The sequence below is a fragment of the Lichenostomus cassidix genome, chromosome 2 (genome assembly GCF_008360975.1).
Source record: "Lichenostomus cassidix isolate B80296 chromosome 2, HeHo_3.0, whole genome shotgun sequence".
In the NCBI taxonomy this organism is placed as follows: Eukaryota; Metazoa; Chordata; class Aves; order Passeriformes; family Meliphagidae; genus Lichenostomus; species Lichenostomus cassidix.
The window spans coordinates 830,913-846,914 of record NC_139482.1 but is presented as its reverse complement, the minus strand read 5'-3'; the positions used below and the strand labels follow the sequence as shown (position 1 = coordinate 846,914).

Below are 16,002 nucleotides of genomic sequence, written 5' to 3'. Positions count from 1 at the left end.
TGTGTGAATGGTGGGTGGCAGGGCCCGGGTGGGGCGACACGGGTCCGTGGGTCGTGTCTTGGAGGCTGTGAGATCCGCTGGATCCAACATGACCAGTTGGAGACAGCAGCCTTTGGAACCGCTGGAGAGACACGGCAGAGGATCTGCCACAACCCGGCAGCAGAGATCTGCAAACCCTGAGCTGAGGAGAAAGAGCGCGTCCCGATAGTTTGTGTGGAGCACAAACGGGGGATCGTCAAGTCTCCCTTCTGCTCGTCACTCCATGATCCCCATCCCGGTGTTGCAGGGATGTGCACTGCCGTGTTTCCACAGCCGCTCACCAAACGCGTCACTAAAGTGGCTTTTGCTCTCATACAGAGCTCATTTGAGGAGTAATGACGTGGGAAGGGCACTTTGGCTCAGCGAGGCCGTGTTATCTGATGACTTGGTGGCCTTTTCCCCCTCATCTTCTCCATTTTCCCCTCACGGCTAGGCTAAAGGTAGACCGCCGAAAACATGGCGGCAAAGCCGCGCGTCAGTGAGGTGGAGACTACATTTCCCAGCGTGCAACGTGGAGAGCCACAACGCCGTGCTGCCGTTAGGAATCCTGGGAAATGTAGTCCCCCCGCCCTGGCGCGGCTGGCCCCCGCCGCGATTTTCTCGCTTTCCCATTGGTCCAGAGCGACGCCAAGCAACCGCCGTGGGCGGGGCCTCGGCGCCGCGCCGCCGTTCCTACTGGCCGGAGCGCGCGCGGTGGGAGGGGAGGTTTGAAAAAAAACAACCCGCCCCCCGCGGGAGGCCGCGCGCTGATTGGCTGCACCGCGGTTTGGCGCCAGCTTCGGAGCGGGCGACGGGTACCGGCGGGTGTCAAAACGCTGCGGCGGCCGCGCTGACGGCAGGGACAGGACGGCACGGCTGCGCTCGCAATTCCCATTCCCATTCCCGCTGCGATGGATCCCACGCCGAGCGCTTCCCACCGCCGCCGCCTCCTGCTCCTTTCGCCGGCGTCCCCCGCGTCGCCCGCCGTGGTGAAGGCGCTCTTCCAGGACGAGCTCTCGCCTGTCTCCGATCTGCGCCTCACCATGGAGCAGCTGGGGCGCGGGTGAGTCGGGGCGCTGGGCCCGGGCACCCCTTCTTCTGGCCTCTGCCGTGACTCCCAAAAAGCGAGGGTTGGAGGGCTTATCCCCCTCCTTTCCCTGCCGCACTAAGGGAGCCCCGCTTCCTCCCCGCACTGCCATCCGAGCCCTTCAGGGCACTTTGTCCTTCCCCAGCGCGTTTTGTTCCCTCTGCAGGGCGTTTTGTTCCCCCTTTCGGACCCGAAGCGAGGCCTGGGCAGGCTCCCCCCATTTATAAAAACCACAAGGCCTCCCGGAGTCGTTTTCCTTCCGTTCCGTCCACCCCCCTAATTTCCTCCCGCTCAGCGAAGCCTTATGGCACTCCCTCCCCAAAAACCCCAAAGCCCTGGGATGTCTCTGTCCCCCAAAATCCCAAACCCCTGGGATGTCTCTGTCCCCCCAAATCCCCAGAGATGTCTCTAATCCCCCTTCCCTAGCCCCCAGACCCCCCGGAATGCCTTCGCCTCCCTCCTCGCCCCTGCAAGCTCTCAGGAGCTCATTTCCCTCCCTGTTCCCCTCTCTTTCCACAAACAAGGCCTCGGGGTGCCCATCTGCCCTCAGCCCCCAAAAAACAGCGAGGCCTCGTGGATCCCTCCTCTTCCTCCATCCCACCCCCGAATGGAGGCCTTGGGGGTCTCTTTATGCAATTCTCCTGCCAGGAGTGAGGCATTGGGGGCTCATCGTGCTTCCTCTCCTTCCACCACCCTCCCCACGCTGAAAACCAAAGCCTGCAGCACCTTTTCCCCCAACCCTTCCCCCAAAAACGAGGCTTCCCGGAGCTGTTTCACCCCCCGCCGCCCGTGAGGCCTCCGGGAATTTTATCACCCCACATTGCAAACTTGTCGCCCTGAATGTCCCCCACCCCTTGTCTTGATGTGTCCCCGCTGCAGGGCTCCCTGCTCCTGCCCCCGTCCCGCATGGATCCACTCTGGGAGATCCTCCCTTTCCCTGCAATCTGCTCTGGGCATCCACGTCTCTCCCACAAATACATTTATGTCCCTTCCCTGTTCCAGCCCTGTTCCTGCACCCTCCTCCTCTCCTTTCTGTCTCCCATGTGCCAGATGCTGCAGCCTTTGGAGCTCCTCCTGTTCCCATAACTCCAGCCACAGCTGCTCCATTTTCCTGCTCTCTTAGCTCCTCTAATCCCATTATTCCCTCAGTTTCTCCCTTGTGTGGCTCCTGTTTTGTCCTGGCCCACTCATTTTCATTTTCATTTCAGCAATCACCTGCCTTGTGATCCTTCCCTCTTTCAGATTCCTGGGATTCCTGCAAACCATTGGCAGTCCCCTCCGTGTAAATTATTCAGTCCTTTGATTTTGTAGCCCTGGCTACATTTTTTTTAAAATTACCACGTGCTGGAGTCTCACTCAAGTAGCTTTTCCCTTACATATGTGGGGCTGCATATGATTTTCTTTTCTCTCAGTGCTGAGGTTTAGTGAGTAAAACAAAATATGGGAGGTTACTATTTATCAAAATGGCTTTGACTTAGAAATTTGGCAATTTTTTCCATGCAAAACCCTGAATTAAAGGAGTGGCTGCCAAAGAGGGTTGCAGTTCCAGGAAGGATAACTGGGCTCTGGTAGAAATCCAGGTGATGTTCACCTGTGCAGGACCTACCTGCAATGTTGTATTTCTTGCTTCAATAACTTTTGAAATTAAATCCCAAACTTCATTTTCAGGCAACATGAAAACCTGGAGCAAGATCTGGCAGCCAAGAATGGGTTACACAGATCAGCCTCTTCAGACTCCACCGACTCAGGTATTGATCCCTCAATTAATAAATAATGATTAAGAATTGGAAAGCAATGCATTATTATGTGAATCCCACTGCAAGCAGCTCCCAGGGTTTGGATAGAGAGCTATCCCTGTAGCTCCTTTTCATTTCTGTGCTCTTGGAAGGAGGGAGGCAGGTGGAAAATCCCTCAGGAAGCCTCTGCAGCTCAAGGCTTGGGCTGTGGGTGGTTTTTTTTGCTTTAATCATCCTGGAGATTGTGAGCAGGGAGGGGAGACTCCAACAGAGCCTTTTTCCCTTTTTCCTATTGTGCTTTGTGCTCTGGGGTGGTGTTTATTGCAGCAGTTCTGTAGTGTCCTGCTCTGGACATGGTGACAGGCAGGGGACAGCTGGAGGTCAATGAGGCTGCTGGGGATAACCCAAGGATTCCTGGGCAGTTGGACTCCCACCATTCCCTGCTCTGGGGTGGCTTGTGGATGCTCATGGTGTGGAAAACAGGGTAATGGTGTTTTATCCCTCGTTGTTGGGATCTCAGCCCTGAGAAGGATCTCCTGGAGCTCCTCCTGCCCTTTGGAGGGTGAGGAGGGTGAGTCCTCAGTGTGTTTTCTCTCTTTGAACCCAGACTGTGCTTTGTTTTTCTGTTACCAAGAGCTGGTTGATGACCCGAAACCCCTCAGTTCTGGGACTGGCCTGTAAAGATTTTCTGGTTTTCACACAGGATGTTTTTCTGTGAAAATGAAATAAGCTCTCAGCCCTTAACTTGTGGATTCCCCCTGGTGCTTCATTGCTGCAGCTCAGGGAAATCACTGTTTCCACCTGAGTTTGTGCCCCATTTTGAGGGCACTTTCAGCCAAAAAATGAACTTTATGAAGTGCTAAAACAAGAGTACAGCTTACAAACCATGGAGCAGGACAGAGCAACCAGCCTTGCCAAATCCTCACTTTCTGTGGCTCCTCAGGAATCTGTGTTGGAGTGACTTTGGATGTGTCTGTGCTGAAATGTTTTGCTTGGTTTGTGCTTCTGAAGTGCTTCCTGTTAATTCCAGTACATTAAGAAGGGCCTTTTGACTGCTTATTTTTTGGAACAAGCCCAAAATTTCTTTGTAGGAAGAAGTGTAACTAAAACATGGTTTTAAGAAAAAAAAAAACCCTAAAGGACTAAATTGTTTATTAAGGTGTGTGTGAGGGGAAAACCTGGAGTATTCCATGCTGAGTGCCAGCACTCTGTTCCATGTGACAGCCCAGGCAGGGCTTGGGGAGTTTTTTTAATTATCCCTGTTTTCCCCAAGCACTGCCACTTGATCCAAGTCCCACGGTGGGGAGTGGCTGTAAATAATTATTAATAAACTCTTACTTATCTCCACACTGAGGGGAGGCTGCAGATGGGACTTTCCACATGAGTTTCCTGACTGATTCCTGGATATAAATCAGGGGCAAATCTGTGTCTCCTCTGCAGGTTTGGCTTTGGACTCTCCTGGCCCTGCAACCCCACATGACACCATGGAAGACACGTGAGTGACACTGTTAAACCTAACTTGTGGCATCGTTAATTAACGTGGGCTAACGAGGTTTGTTGGGCTTTTGCTCTGCTGGCACATGTGCTGTGGGGCTTCCCTGCTGCACTGCTCCACGTGCTCCACAGCTGGAATGCTGGGATTGGCCCTGCCTGTGCCCAGGGCACTAAGTGCTGGCTCTGAGGGAGGCTGTTGTGCCAACCACATGGCACTGGCACCTTCCTGCAGTCTGGGGCTGCACCAAGGGGTATCTAAATTGCATTTTTTAACACTTCATTGGTATTGTCTGTGGCTTAAAAACCACAGAATCATTTAATTTGGGAAAGACCTCTAAGACCTTCGAGTCTAACCTCTGATATTTTGCTTTTAGGTTTGAGAAAGCAATCAAATCCAGCAGGCTGAAGTAAGTATAATTCTATTTTCAATTCTTCCTCAGTGTCTCTTTTACATTATGGAGTTGGGGGGATGATTTCTATTCATGTCATTGCCTTTTAAAGCAAAATGTTGAAATAAATCTTGGTTCTTTTTCATTGTAGCCTTCGAATACCTTTCAGAAGAATCCATTCCCTGCCAGTAAGTGAGAGTGGTATTGGTGTTTTATACATGTTAAAGGATTTAGCATGATTTTAGCTGAATACTTGCTAATTTTCTGGCTTCAACACCAGTTGCTGGAGTACTTAATGTCAAAACTGCAGCTTGCATATTCCAAATCTCACTTAATTGAGTGTGGAATTTCCGTGATGTGGCTCCATCGCTGGTGCCCTGCAGCATTTTGGTCCTTGTACCAAGATGTCAGCAGAGGATTCCTGCACAGGGTGTGTGCAAATTTGTAGACAGAAACCTTCCAGTCCTTATTAACCCCTTTTAGGGCTTAACATGTGCTTGTGCAGGGGCTGATGCACAGTCCTGAACTGGCCCTTCTGTGTTGTAGCAAAGCCTGCTGGGCTCCAGCCCTGCTCTGAAGAGAAACCACTCTGACTCTCTGGACACTGATGCTTTTCAGCCTTTGGAACAGGATGAAAATAAGGAGAATGTAAGTGTTTCCTGTTGGCTGCCATGATCTGGTGGGAGGGGCGGGGCAGCTAGATTAGCACATCCCTGCCACAGGGAGTGTGGTGGGAAAGGCTTCAGTTACTCTTCCAGGCTGTTCTTCAGGCACAGTTTTCCTGAAGGGAACTTGCAGCACTGATTAGAGAGGCTGCAAACTAATGGGAGGTTAAAAAAATTTGGGAAGACTTTGATTGCCCAGCTCTGCCCTCATGCCACTGACCCTGACTCCATTTTGGCTGTGATAAGGGAAAATGTATTCCTACTGCTTGCTCTGGACAGTTGCAAGAGCTGCCTCGAGGTGTTAGGGTAGATCTCTCTCTTCCCACTGCTGCCATGGGGAGTCCTGGTTCCTCATGGAATCTGTCCTGGGCCTGCCCTGGCTTTTGGGAATCCTATGGGTGGCACTCCAGCAGCTCTGCAGGTGTCAGGACACAGGCTGCCTCCAAAAATGATTTGTTCTGCAGACAAGTTGACTGACAGAAATAGAAAAGCCTGTAGGTGATGCCAAGAGCATAAATGCTGGATTATGTTAAATGAGACACTCCTGTAACATCTTTAATTTGAAAACCTTCACCTTCAGACTCTTCCTGTTGGCAGCAGGGAGCTTAAATCCAAAATGTCAGGCAGTTAAAAAAAATTTAAAAGATAAAAGGATCCAAGCAACTTAATAGAGTTTGTAATTTTGCTAAAATGATAATTTTGCTGCTTTTTTTTTTTTCAGGAATCATTTGAGTTTAAGAAACCAACCAAACCAGCTTCTCGTTGCTTCCGTGATGGAAGGGGTGGTGCTGGAGCAAGGCTGAATTCATCTCCAGCTCAGGTAGTAAGTTCTTTTCAACTAATTCTCACATAATTCTCTGGGATCAAAAAAACTGCATCAGGGTTTTGAGGTGGTGATGTCGTGCAGGTGGCAAACAGAAAAGCTTGTTTATCTTCCAGGTCAGAAATCCTTCTCACCTTTGGCTCATGAGATGGTCAGAAATTGGAAACATTGTTCTGGGAAAGATAAGTCAGCACAGAGCTGAGGTTCTGCTCAGTAATTGAAGGGAATGTGGGTATTGATGTGGGATTGAAATGATCAGTAAGTTGATATTTAATGTTCAGGGAGATGCATTTGGCACAACAAACCCAGCTGTAGAGATGCAACTGGATTTTGTGTCCAGCCATGACATTTAGGGAGGAAATGTCACCTTATTCATACTATGTTGTTTAGAAAAAGCAACTGAAAAATCATGATGGGTCCTTGCAGAGAAACAGAGCAGGGGGGGCAAGTCTTGTCTCCACTCCCTGGATCCAGCAGCCCTTCCTGCTGTTAATTCCTGCCTGTGCTGTGCTCAGCCCTTGCAGCTCAGGGTTGGGAATAACCGTGGTGTTCCCTGCAGGGAGCAGAGGGAATGTTGTTAAAACTCACTCTGTTTACTCTCAGCTGCCCATGGGTGAAACAGCCTCAGGGGAACAGGAAAGCTACAGGGCAGCCTTCCTGCAGCAGCATTCCCTGCCCTCCTCGGAGAGTGAGGATGATGATGGATTCCTGGAGCTGCTGGATGACCAGGATTTGAAGGTATGTGCTGAGAGAATTTAGGTTGAGAACTGAGGGAATTATTTTAACAGTTGGCATTTTTCTTTAGAAACTTGCTCAGGAAAGTCAGAGGTGGTGATTGCTTTGAGCCACTTAAATACAGGACTCTTTCCCACTGAATTTGAAATGCTTAACGCTCTGGAGGCTCACCTTTGTTAATCAATCAATGAATTGACAAACTCACCTTCTTGCACCATGGCTCAGCTCAGTTCCATTATTTCCTTAAGAACTGGACTAATAAATTCCTAAAGCTGCTCTGACAGCTGAATCCAGCTGGAATGTTTGCCCAAGCCATGCAGGAGCTGTACTTGCAGTGCCTCCCGTGGTGAGATGGATGAGAATGAGCTTCCTTGTCTTCCCAGAACGACGAGGAGATGCCCTCAGATGTGTCCAGTCTCTGGACAGCACCGCTGGTCATGAGGAGAGCGGACAACCGGGTGAGTGGCCCCACAGCAGGGACAGGGACTGCCCTGGCAGCTGGACAAGTGTTCCCACTGTCTCCTGCATCCCTAAGAACAGCAAAACAAGCCCTGGCATAGCCCCCCTGCAGAATTCCCTTATCTCTGGAGCTGCTCACCTGGGAGACTTCGTCAGTGTGGAACAATTGGTGTTTATAGGCATAAAACTTCTTCCTGCACTTCATAGATGTGAGAAGAGCTTGACTTCCCTTATCAGAATCTTGACATATCTGGAATTCACTCTGCACAGACTCACCTGGAATGCTGTAACCTGATCCTCTGATAAGAGACTGGGAAAGGAGTTTAGACTCCAGCAGAAAGCTCCTTAATCTGCTGATAAATTGCCTGCTAATTGGTGTAGAGCACTTTGCTGGCTCTTCATCTTGCTTATGGTGCTCCAAGCTCCCCCACTAACAAGTGTTACTGGAAATGTAAAGCCTGGATAATTCAGATTAACAGCCCCCTGTAGCTGTGCACTGGTGGTGCCTTCAATAAGGCAAAATTCAGAATAATCCAAAAGCCTGAGTTGTGTTTATTTTCTTCCATGAATCTTTGCTGAATGACTCAACTCCTCTCCTCCCTCACAGGCCAAGCGGTGCAGGTTGTTTGGCTCTTCATCCATGTCAAGCATTGCAGGAAGAACCACCCAGAAAAGGATGGAGAGACCCCAGGAAGAGAATTCTCCAGGGAAAAGCAAGAAGAGGAAAAGCCTGCCTGGAACTTCTGAGGACTCGACGGTGTGTGGCTCAGCATCTAATTAGTGAGGGAGAATGATCAGGGGAGATTCGGGGTTGGGGTCTGGGAGCTTTCCCAGGTGGGTTGTTGGGGCAGCAGTTGCACAGTCCTGAACCTGAGCTTTGCCCTGATCCAGCAGGGAAGCTGAGGAATCAATTCAGGGCTTGGGAATACACTCTGAGCTGTCAGCTATGGGAAACGGGGAATGGGATGTGTCTGCCCTGGGTGCTCATGGATCTGTGTGTCCTGCAGAGTCTGAAGGTGGTGAGGACTCAGCCCTCCACAGCAAAGATCGAGAGCATTTTGGACAGTGACCAGAGAAACCTTATCGGGGACTTCTCCAAGGTAATTCCAGAGATTCCAAGCATTAACTGAAGTGTTTTAAGGGCCTCTCTTGGTGGGGATGTCACAAACCAGCCCAGAAAAGCACTTCCCTTTATAGTGGCTTTTCTGTTCCCACATAAACCTGCCTTGCTTCTTTGGATTTGATCTTGGAAGTCTATTCCAACCTTAACAATTCCATGGTTTTCAAACAACCAGGAGAGGGTGTTGGTGAGAAGGGGATGTCCCAGGTTAGTCCCAAAATGATCCATTTGTGGTTAAAGCCCTATAAAATCCCTCTTGTGTAAGAGCCAAAACCGAAATTCTGTCCCTAATTTTAGAATTCTTAGGAGTTTCAACTCCTGCAGAGATTCTGGTCAGCAGAGTATCTGTTAGAGAGTAAACTGCTGGATGCTGTGCTGTCACCCGTGTGCCTCACAGCTGGAATTTTCTCAATCCTTTCTCTTCCAGAGTTATTTATTTGACACTGTCGATGGGAAACATCAAGATTTAAAATACATCGACTCAGAAATGGTGAGTGCTCCAAGGAGAGCTGAAAAAATGCTTTACTGGGGGCTGGGGAACATCACAAAAGGCTTGAAACAACTGAACTGTCTGCATTTTGTGGTTTTTTGTTGTTTTTTTTTTTTTTCTCTCAGATTGTGTCTGTGCTGACTGGGAAGTTTGAGAGCTTCATCAAGCAGTGTGTGATCATTGACTGTAGATACCCCTATGAGTATGAAGGGGGACACATCAAGGTATGTTGGCCCCAGAAGGGCAGTGCAAGGGGGTCTGAAGCTGCAGCCTGGGGTCACTGGGCACCTTGGAGGGCTGATCTTTATCCAAGGACATGTGGATATGCTATTCCTGTGGTCTCCCCTACTGGGATCCTGTCACACCCACCCATTGCCTGCATCTTGGGACACTGAGCTCACCTATGGGTCATAAAATGATTTTTCCCTCAAAGGAGGGGACATTCTGTGAGCAGAGGAGGGGCCTGTGGCCATGGGGGTGACAGGTTCCAGTGGAGGATGTGACTCTCAGTGTGCAGCATCCTGGTATCTTGGGAAGCTGAAATTAGGAATGTTAAACTTCATTTAAATCACAGACTTCAAAGAACAAATGTCTGTGTAAAACATAACCAGGAACAGTCAGGGATAGATGGGATATTGGGAAGGAATTCCTGGCTGGGATGGAATTGCCAGAGAAGCTGTGGCTGTCCCTGGATCCCTGGAAGTGTCCAAGGCCAGGCTGGACAGGGTTTGGAGCAGCCTGGGATAGTGGAGGGTGTCCCTGCCATGTCAGGGATGGAACAGGATGGGTTTCCCTTCCAGCCCAAACCATTCCAGGATTCTGTGACTGATCCTGAGCATTGCTGCTTGAGCAAAGGCCCTCCCAAATACAGGGGATGGGGAGGGAGATCCATCCAGCCACAAGCTCCAGGTGCTGAGCTGAAGCAAGTCCAGGTCACCCAGAGCCATTCCAGACTGTGGTGTCCTGCTGGGGTTTGGAGCTTTGCTGGGAGAGGGTTTCAGAGGATTCCAGAGCTCCCCAGCAAACCAAGATGAGGAATTGGCTCCCAAGGAGGTGGGGTGAGTTTGTTGCTGTTCCCCTGCCCTCACTGCTCGCACTCTGCCCTTCCAGGGTGCCATAAACCTCCACATGGAAGAGGAGGTGGAAAACTTCCTGCTGAAGAAGCCAATCCTGCCGTCAGAGAACAAACGGGTCATCTTGGTGTTCCACTGCGAGTTCTCCTCGGAGAGAGGCCCTCGGATGTGAGTTCCACTGCTTGGAGCAGCAATTCCTGCTGCACTGGGAGCTGAGGGCTTGGGTGGCTCCAGTTCCCATGGACATGGTGGTTGTCACCTGTGTCACCTGTGGCAGGGGTGTGAGGCTGTGCTGGGCCTGGAATGTTCAGAGGGGAAAGGAAAAGCCAGGGAGCTGTGGCTGTGTGGCTCCTCAGCCTCTTCCTGCAGGCAGCTTCTGCCTTCTGAGGGGTTTGGGGTGCAGCTTTGGGAGTTATTGGTTGAATGTGGGATTTAACATGGGGTTTTTCCAGTTGAATGTGGGATTTAACACCGGGTTTTCCCTGCTGCAGGTGCCGGTTTGTGAGGGAGCAGGACAGGCTGAGCAATGAGTACCCCAACCTGCACTACCCTGAGCTCTACGTGCTCAAGGGAGGCTACAAGGATTTCTTCTCGAGGTGCCAGGTGAGTAATGTGGCTGCCCCTGGATCCCTGGAAGTGTCCAAGGCCAGGTGGGACATTGCTTGGAGCCATCTAGGGTAGTGGAAAGTGTCCCTGCCCATGGCAGGGGGTGGAACAGGATCTTTCAGGTGCTTTTCCAACCTAAACTATTCCATGGTGATTCTCTCTCACACTCAGAGGAGAAATGATAGATAAATAATATTAATTTATTCATACTCAAACTTCTCTTTGGGGCAGAGTGGTTTGGCTGGGGGGCTTTTCCTGCTCTCTCTTTCTCAGTGGGCTGTTTTCAGAGCAGCTTAGCCTGTTCCTTATCTTCCTGCCATAGCTGAAGGGCTTTTCCACTTGTCTCAAGAAGTGGTTTCTGCCCCTTTAGAACAAACTGTCACTCAGAAAAGGGATTTCAGGCTGTTCAGCCTGCTTGGAGCAGGGGAGAAGACAAGGCTTGACAGTAATTGCTGGATAATAAATGGAAACCTGAGGTCTTGTACAGTCCTCAACCAGCAAAATTGAAAACCTGAGCTTGGCGTTTGCAGCCTCTAATTGAGGCAAGAAACTAGAAACCACCCCCAGCTCTTCCCAGCACTTTGAGGGTGGGATTTCTCCTGTCGCTGGGCTCCTGCAGCATTTCCATGGTCCCAGCACTCCTGGGATCTGTCCTGCTGTCCTGACTCGAAGTCCCTCAGGCCCTCACAGTTCAAATTATCCCTGAGATTGCCTTCCTGGTGTGTTTTCAGGGAGATGTTTGTCCTGTCCATAGCCATCTGGCTGGGGCTGTCATCTCCTTCCCTGTGGGATGGTGGCTCTCCCAGCACTTGGAGTGCTGCCCGGGTTTTTGTCTCTCCCTGCGATCTGCTGGCTCCCCTGGGCTGAGGGGCACAGGAGGGGCACAGGGTTTGTGTTGTCCCCGTGGATTTTGGGCCGTCCCGAGGAGGAGGGAGCAAGGCCTCAAGGTGGCAGCACGGGACAGCCAACGCAGGGAGGCAGAGGGATCATGGAACGCTCTGGGCTGGAAGGGCCCCACGGTGATCATTGTTCCTTACCTTGGCATGATCAGCACTCTGCCCCGATCTCATCCTTCCCATCTGTGCTGTTCCAAGGTGAACCTCACACAGACTGTGTTGTCTGCCAGGAAATTTGGGATGAGAGCTTTGTACACAAAGCCCTTGCTTTGCTGGCTGTAACCTGAATATCCCTGGGCTTTGTGTGTCTCCTGTGCGGAGCAGGGTTGTGTCCCTGTCGCTTCCAGTGGCTGCTGGTGGTGGCATCAGCACCCTGGTGACACTGAGGTGACCTCCTCTCTCTGCAGAGCTTCTGTGAGCCGCAGAGCTATCGCCCCATGCACCACCAGGACTTCAAGGAGGACCTGAAGAGGTTCCGCACCAAGAGCCGGACCTGGGCCGGGGAGAAGAGCAAGAGGGAGATGTACAGTCGGCTCAAGAAGCTCTGAGGGCTGCAGGGATCCACAAGGACTGTCCAGCCTGGGGGCTGCAGTGGGACAGCCACGTGTTCCTGTGCTCCCACCTCCCCTGGGCCATTTTCTCCCTGGGAGCACCTTGGCCCCGTGTGGGATGCCAGCTTGGAGCTGCCTTGGGATTCTTTTGGTTACGTTGCTTCGTGAAATGTTGTGGTTTCTTATGTTGTGTGACACCCCCAAAGTGCCTGGGGAGGGTGGGGACAGCCTCCTGGGGCCAGGCAGGGTGGTGGCAGTACTGCCAGGGAATTTTAGTGCCTGTTATTTTTTTTTTAACCGCTTAATTTTATTTAAATACAGTCGAATGAGGCCAATAGCGCTGCGGTTGGATCATCTGGATTGTACTTAAACTTGGTTCTGTTCCAGGGTGACCTGTTGGGGGAGTTTGGGGTCATTACTTTTCTCAGTTGCAGCTTTGGTTCTGTGTAGCGTTGTGGGGAAGGAAAATGGGAAATATCCCATGATGGCTCGAGATTCCCACCTGGCTGAGCACTGTGGGAAGATCCCATCTATGGGGAAACTGTTTGTTGTTCATAAACATCATGTTCACCTGCTGTGCTTACTCCAGGTTGTTTTATTTCATAGTCTCTTTGTTGGTTCTGGAGGAGTTGGTGGTTCAATGGAGGGAGAGTTTTTGGGAGCTGAGGGGGTCCAGCAGTTGGGTGATCCTGGGATTCTCAGTGGTGTCGCTGCTGCCTCTGAGGCTGTGAATTCTCCTTTTCCTGAAACATTCCCAGAGCAGCCTGTTGGGGCTGTGAGGAATCCCAGGAGGCTGCTCTGACACCTCTGCCCTGGGGGTGGCTGTGGCTACTTCCCTGTCTGCCGGGAAAGGCAGGAAGTGGAATGAATCCATGAGGGAAGCAGAACTTCCTCAGCAGTGTAGGATCCCCAGCTGAGGAACTTCTGTGCTAAGCCCCCAAACTGCTTGGCTGCTGGTTTTGGGGTCACTTTGGCTCCAATTCTTAAATCCATCTTCCTCACCCGCTGACTTGCTGTTGAAACTGGTGCTCCTGGGAAGTTCCCAGCTCACTTCGCACAAGCTCATCCTGTTGTATCTCTGTCAAAAAACACTGAAATGGAGGTGCCTTATGTGGAATTTTTAATTGATTTTTTTTTTTTATTTTTGAAACCTCTTCCTTAAAACCTGCCGTTAATCCTTTTGCCCCCAAGAGGATTAAGTTTGGAATTCTTTCTTGTTAGAAAAAAAAAGTCAGAATTTGCTGTTTTCCCTCCAAGCTGAATCCTGTGAAGGGGGAGATGATGAAATGTTAAATCAGAAGTGGTGGTTACAAATTTCCCCCCTTGCTTTGGGCAGGGCTGAACTCTGGGAAGGGAATGTGAGGTTGGAGAGTCAGGGAAGGTCAGGGGCAGTGACCTGAGTGACCCAAACTGCCCTTTGGTGCAGTCCAGGTGCTAAAGCAGGAGTTCAGCACCACAAGGGCTGAGCAGGATCTCAGTCTCACTCTGCAATCTAACAGTTTCTCCCTGTGAATGTTTTAACTCCTCCTCTGTGTCCAGAAAAAGCAGATGGAGGTCAGGATGCTCCTTTCCAAGGTCACTCAGCTGCAGCAAAACCATTACAGCATTCCCTGGTTTACAGCTGCACTTCCCCTCAATCTGCTCATCCCAAACTCCCTGTTTCTCAGGAAGCTGAGTGTGGGGTGGGAGTTGTGGCTGTGTCCAGGAGTGCCAGGGAGGATGTCCAGGGATTGAGAATGTCTGTAACCCTTGAGGGGTGGAATGAGACTCCCCTTGTCACAGCCCACCTGATTCTGGGCCTTGGGAGTCCTGGGGGGGAGAGGATCCTGGTCTGTGCTGGAGTTTTTCCCAGGAGGGCACCTGGGAGAGCTGTTGTGTGGAGGATGTGACAAGCAGGTGGCCAACAATGGGGTCAGCAATAAAAGCTTCCTTTGCCCTACAGCCCTGTGCCTCCAAAGCCACGGGAGGCTCCAGCAGAGAATGGGGTGGAGTTTCTTTCCCCCTTCCCTCCATCTGTCACCCTTAAAACTGATGTTGAAAGCAGCTTAAACCTTCATCAGCTCTGACCTCCAGCTCCTGAGCACCACAGAGCTCGGAGTTTCCTCCCATACTGCATTATCTTTGGGGCCTAAAAGGATTCTCATTCTCTGTCTTTTGTGGCTAATAAAGTCCAACTGCAAAGGGCCAGCTGCCCTGCAGTGCCAACAGCTCCTGGATCCCCTGGATTCCCTTGGGAAGTGGCAGTGGGTGTTGTCCAGTGCCTCCTCATGGTGTTTGGGCTGCCTTTGGAAGAGGGAAAAGTTGATTTTAGCCATAACCAGGCAATTCCCTGGTTTTAAATCCTTTTGCACATTTTCTAGCAAACCTTCAGTCTTCGCCTTTCTGCCTCCTCTGTTTTCTTTGTGCAGCAGCTCTTCCCAGGCCTCTTGGAGCCTCTTCCCACATCCCTGCTCCTGTCCTGCACACTCCCAGCCCCTGTGAATCCCAAACTTGGAATTTTCAGTAGTTATTTGTCCAGTGAAGCTGCCCCACCTGAGGCTCTGTGGGGCCAGGAGGGATTATCCCAGCTGGAGGCAGGAGCACAGAGTGAGAACTGGGAAAGGGCAAAGCAGGATCTCTGTTGACCCGAGTGCTGCTGCTTTGGGCTGCAACAGAGGTTCAAATCATCAGGTAAAACTCACGAAAATTCCCCAACAAACCAAGGTCCTGCAGGTTCGCAAGCAGCACTGCTGGATGTGTCAGGCAGCAGCTGGGAGAATCCTCTTGCCCCAAAGCTGAGGGGTTTGGCAGGGAGAGGAGACAGAAGGAATTGCCTCGGATGAAATCTTGGCTGTACCTCGGTGAGTCGATGTTTTCTGAAGGGGATTCACATGGCTTTGCTGGGCAGAAGCTGCTTTGTAAGAAAATCGTTGGCTTCTTGTCCTGGCAGTGGCTTTTAGTGCCAAGCGTGACTAAGCTGGCCCCTGCTGAGCTGCTGTGGGGGCAGCAGTGCCCCAAAATTCCTGGAAATGTTGGTACTAGGATTCAGCCAGGCTGCCAGCTGGGTTTCCATGGGGCTGGGTGGTGATTGCTCCCAAAAGGACATTGTTGGGGTACACCACAGCCCAGTGCCCCATGATCCCCTCCTGGATGGGGAGATCCTGCTGTGCTATGGCTTTCCTGCCTTGCCTTGATCCCTTTTCCCAATCCCTGTGCTCCCTGCACCTTGGACAGGATCTGGGGAGGACAAGGGGACAATTCCAGCTCCCAGCAGTGCTCTGCTCCCCAGGGATCCCTGGCAAGGAGGGGAGGCTGCCAGGGGGGGTGGAAGGTCCTTGTTAGAGGTCACCAAATCCCGGCAAAGCTGGAAAGGAAGCTAATCTCCTGCTGTCGAGCCAAGCTCCGGGCAGGCTGCAGGAGGCTCCTGTGTGGGTGCCAGCAGGGCCTGGCAGTGGCTCTGGCATGGTTCTGTCACAGTGCCCATGGGGAGCCCTGGGCTGAGCCCCATGGTTTCTCTGTGCTCTGAGGGGTTGAGGCTGCTGCGGCCTCAGGAGGCTGCCGTGGGCTGAGGGATCCAAGTGCTCCAATGCAGCAGCATCCCTGGGCTCTGGGGTGGCACAGAGCATCTGCTCAGCCCTAAGGAATGATGGGTTCCCTCAGCATGCCCTGTTCTCCTCTCTGGGGGTGCCAGACTCTGCTCAGCCCCTGCCCCTGGATCCTCTGGTGCCATCAGATGTGCCACTGGCACCAAGCCCAGGGTACTGAGGCAGCAGAGGGAGTGGGGGGGAGTTGCACCACCAGGGTCTTCCTCACCCAAAATAGCTCCCTTGGAGGGGGGAAGTGCAGGGGGATGTGGGGGGGAGGCAGCCCCAGGGGTGCCT

At 51.6% G+C, this 16,002-nt stretch overlaps 1 protein-coding gene across 2 annotated transcripts; it reads left to right on the top strand.

Moving 5' to 3' along the window:
- Positions 1-822: 822 nt before the first annotated feature.
- Positions 823-12,717, top strand: CDC25A (cell division cycle 25A). Of its 2 annotated transcripts, none has more exons than XM_085050032.1 (16): positions 823-1,081; positions 2,774-2,853; positions 4,282-4,336; positions 4,710-4,742; positions 4,876-4,912; positions 5,271-5,372; positions 6,111-6,212; positions 6,816-6,950; positions 7,331-7,405; positions 8,014-8,163; positions 8,414-8,506; positions 8,954-9,016; positions 9,142-9,240; positions 10,127-10,257; positions 10,581-10,692; positions 11,999-12,717. In XM_085050032.1, exons 1-16 carry the CDS (start codon positions 930-932, stop codon positions 12,137-12,139), a joined length of 1,560 nt encoding a protein of 519 aa, XP_084906158.1. In that variant the 5' UTR covers positions 823-929; the 3' UTR covers positions 12,140-12,717. The 2 variants fall into 2 exon arrangements, with proteins under 2 accessions (XP_084906158.1, XP_084906159.1); XM_085050033.1 differs by having other exon boundaries at positions 824-1,081; positions 6,111-6,209.
- The last annotated feature ends 3,285 nt before the right edge of the window (positions 12,718-16,002 follow it).

What these genes read in the sequence shown, in the direction of transcription:
- CDC25A (XM_085050032.1), top strand. Translation starts at nt 930, where the DNA reads ATGGATCCCACGCCGAGCGCTTCCCACCGCCGCCGCCTCCTGCTCCTT. An exon ending in ATGAAGGGGGACACATCAAG is followed by an intron (nt 9,241 to 10,126) that starts GTATGTTGGCCC and finishes CTGCCCTTCCAG; the next exon opens with GGTGCCATAAACCTCCACAT. An exon ending in TCGGAGAGAGGCCCTCGGAT is followed by an intron (nt 10,258 to 10,580) that starts GTGAGTTCCACT and finishes TCCCTGCTGCAG; the next exon opens with GTGCCGGTTTGTGAGGGAGC.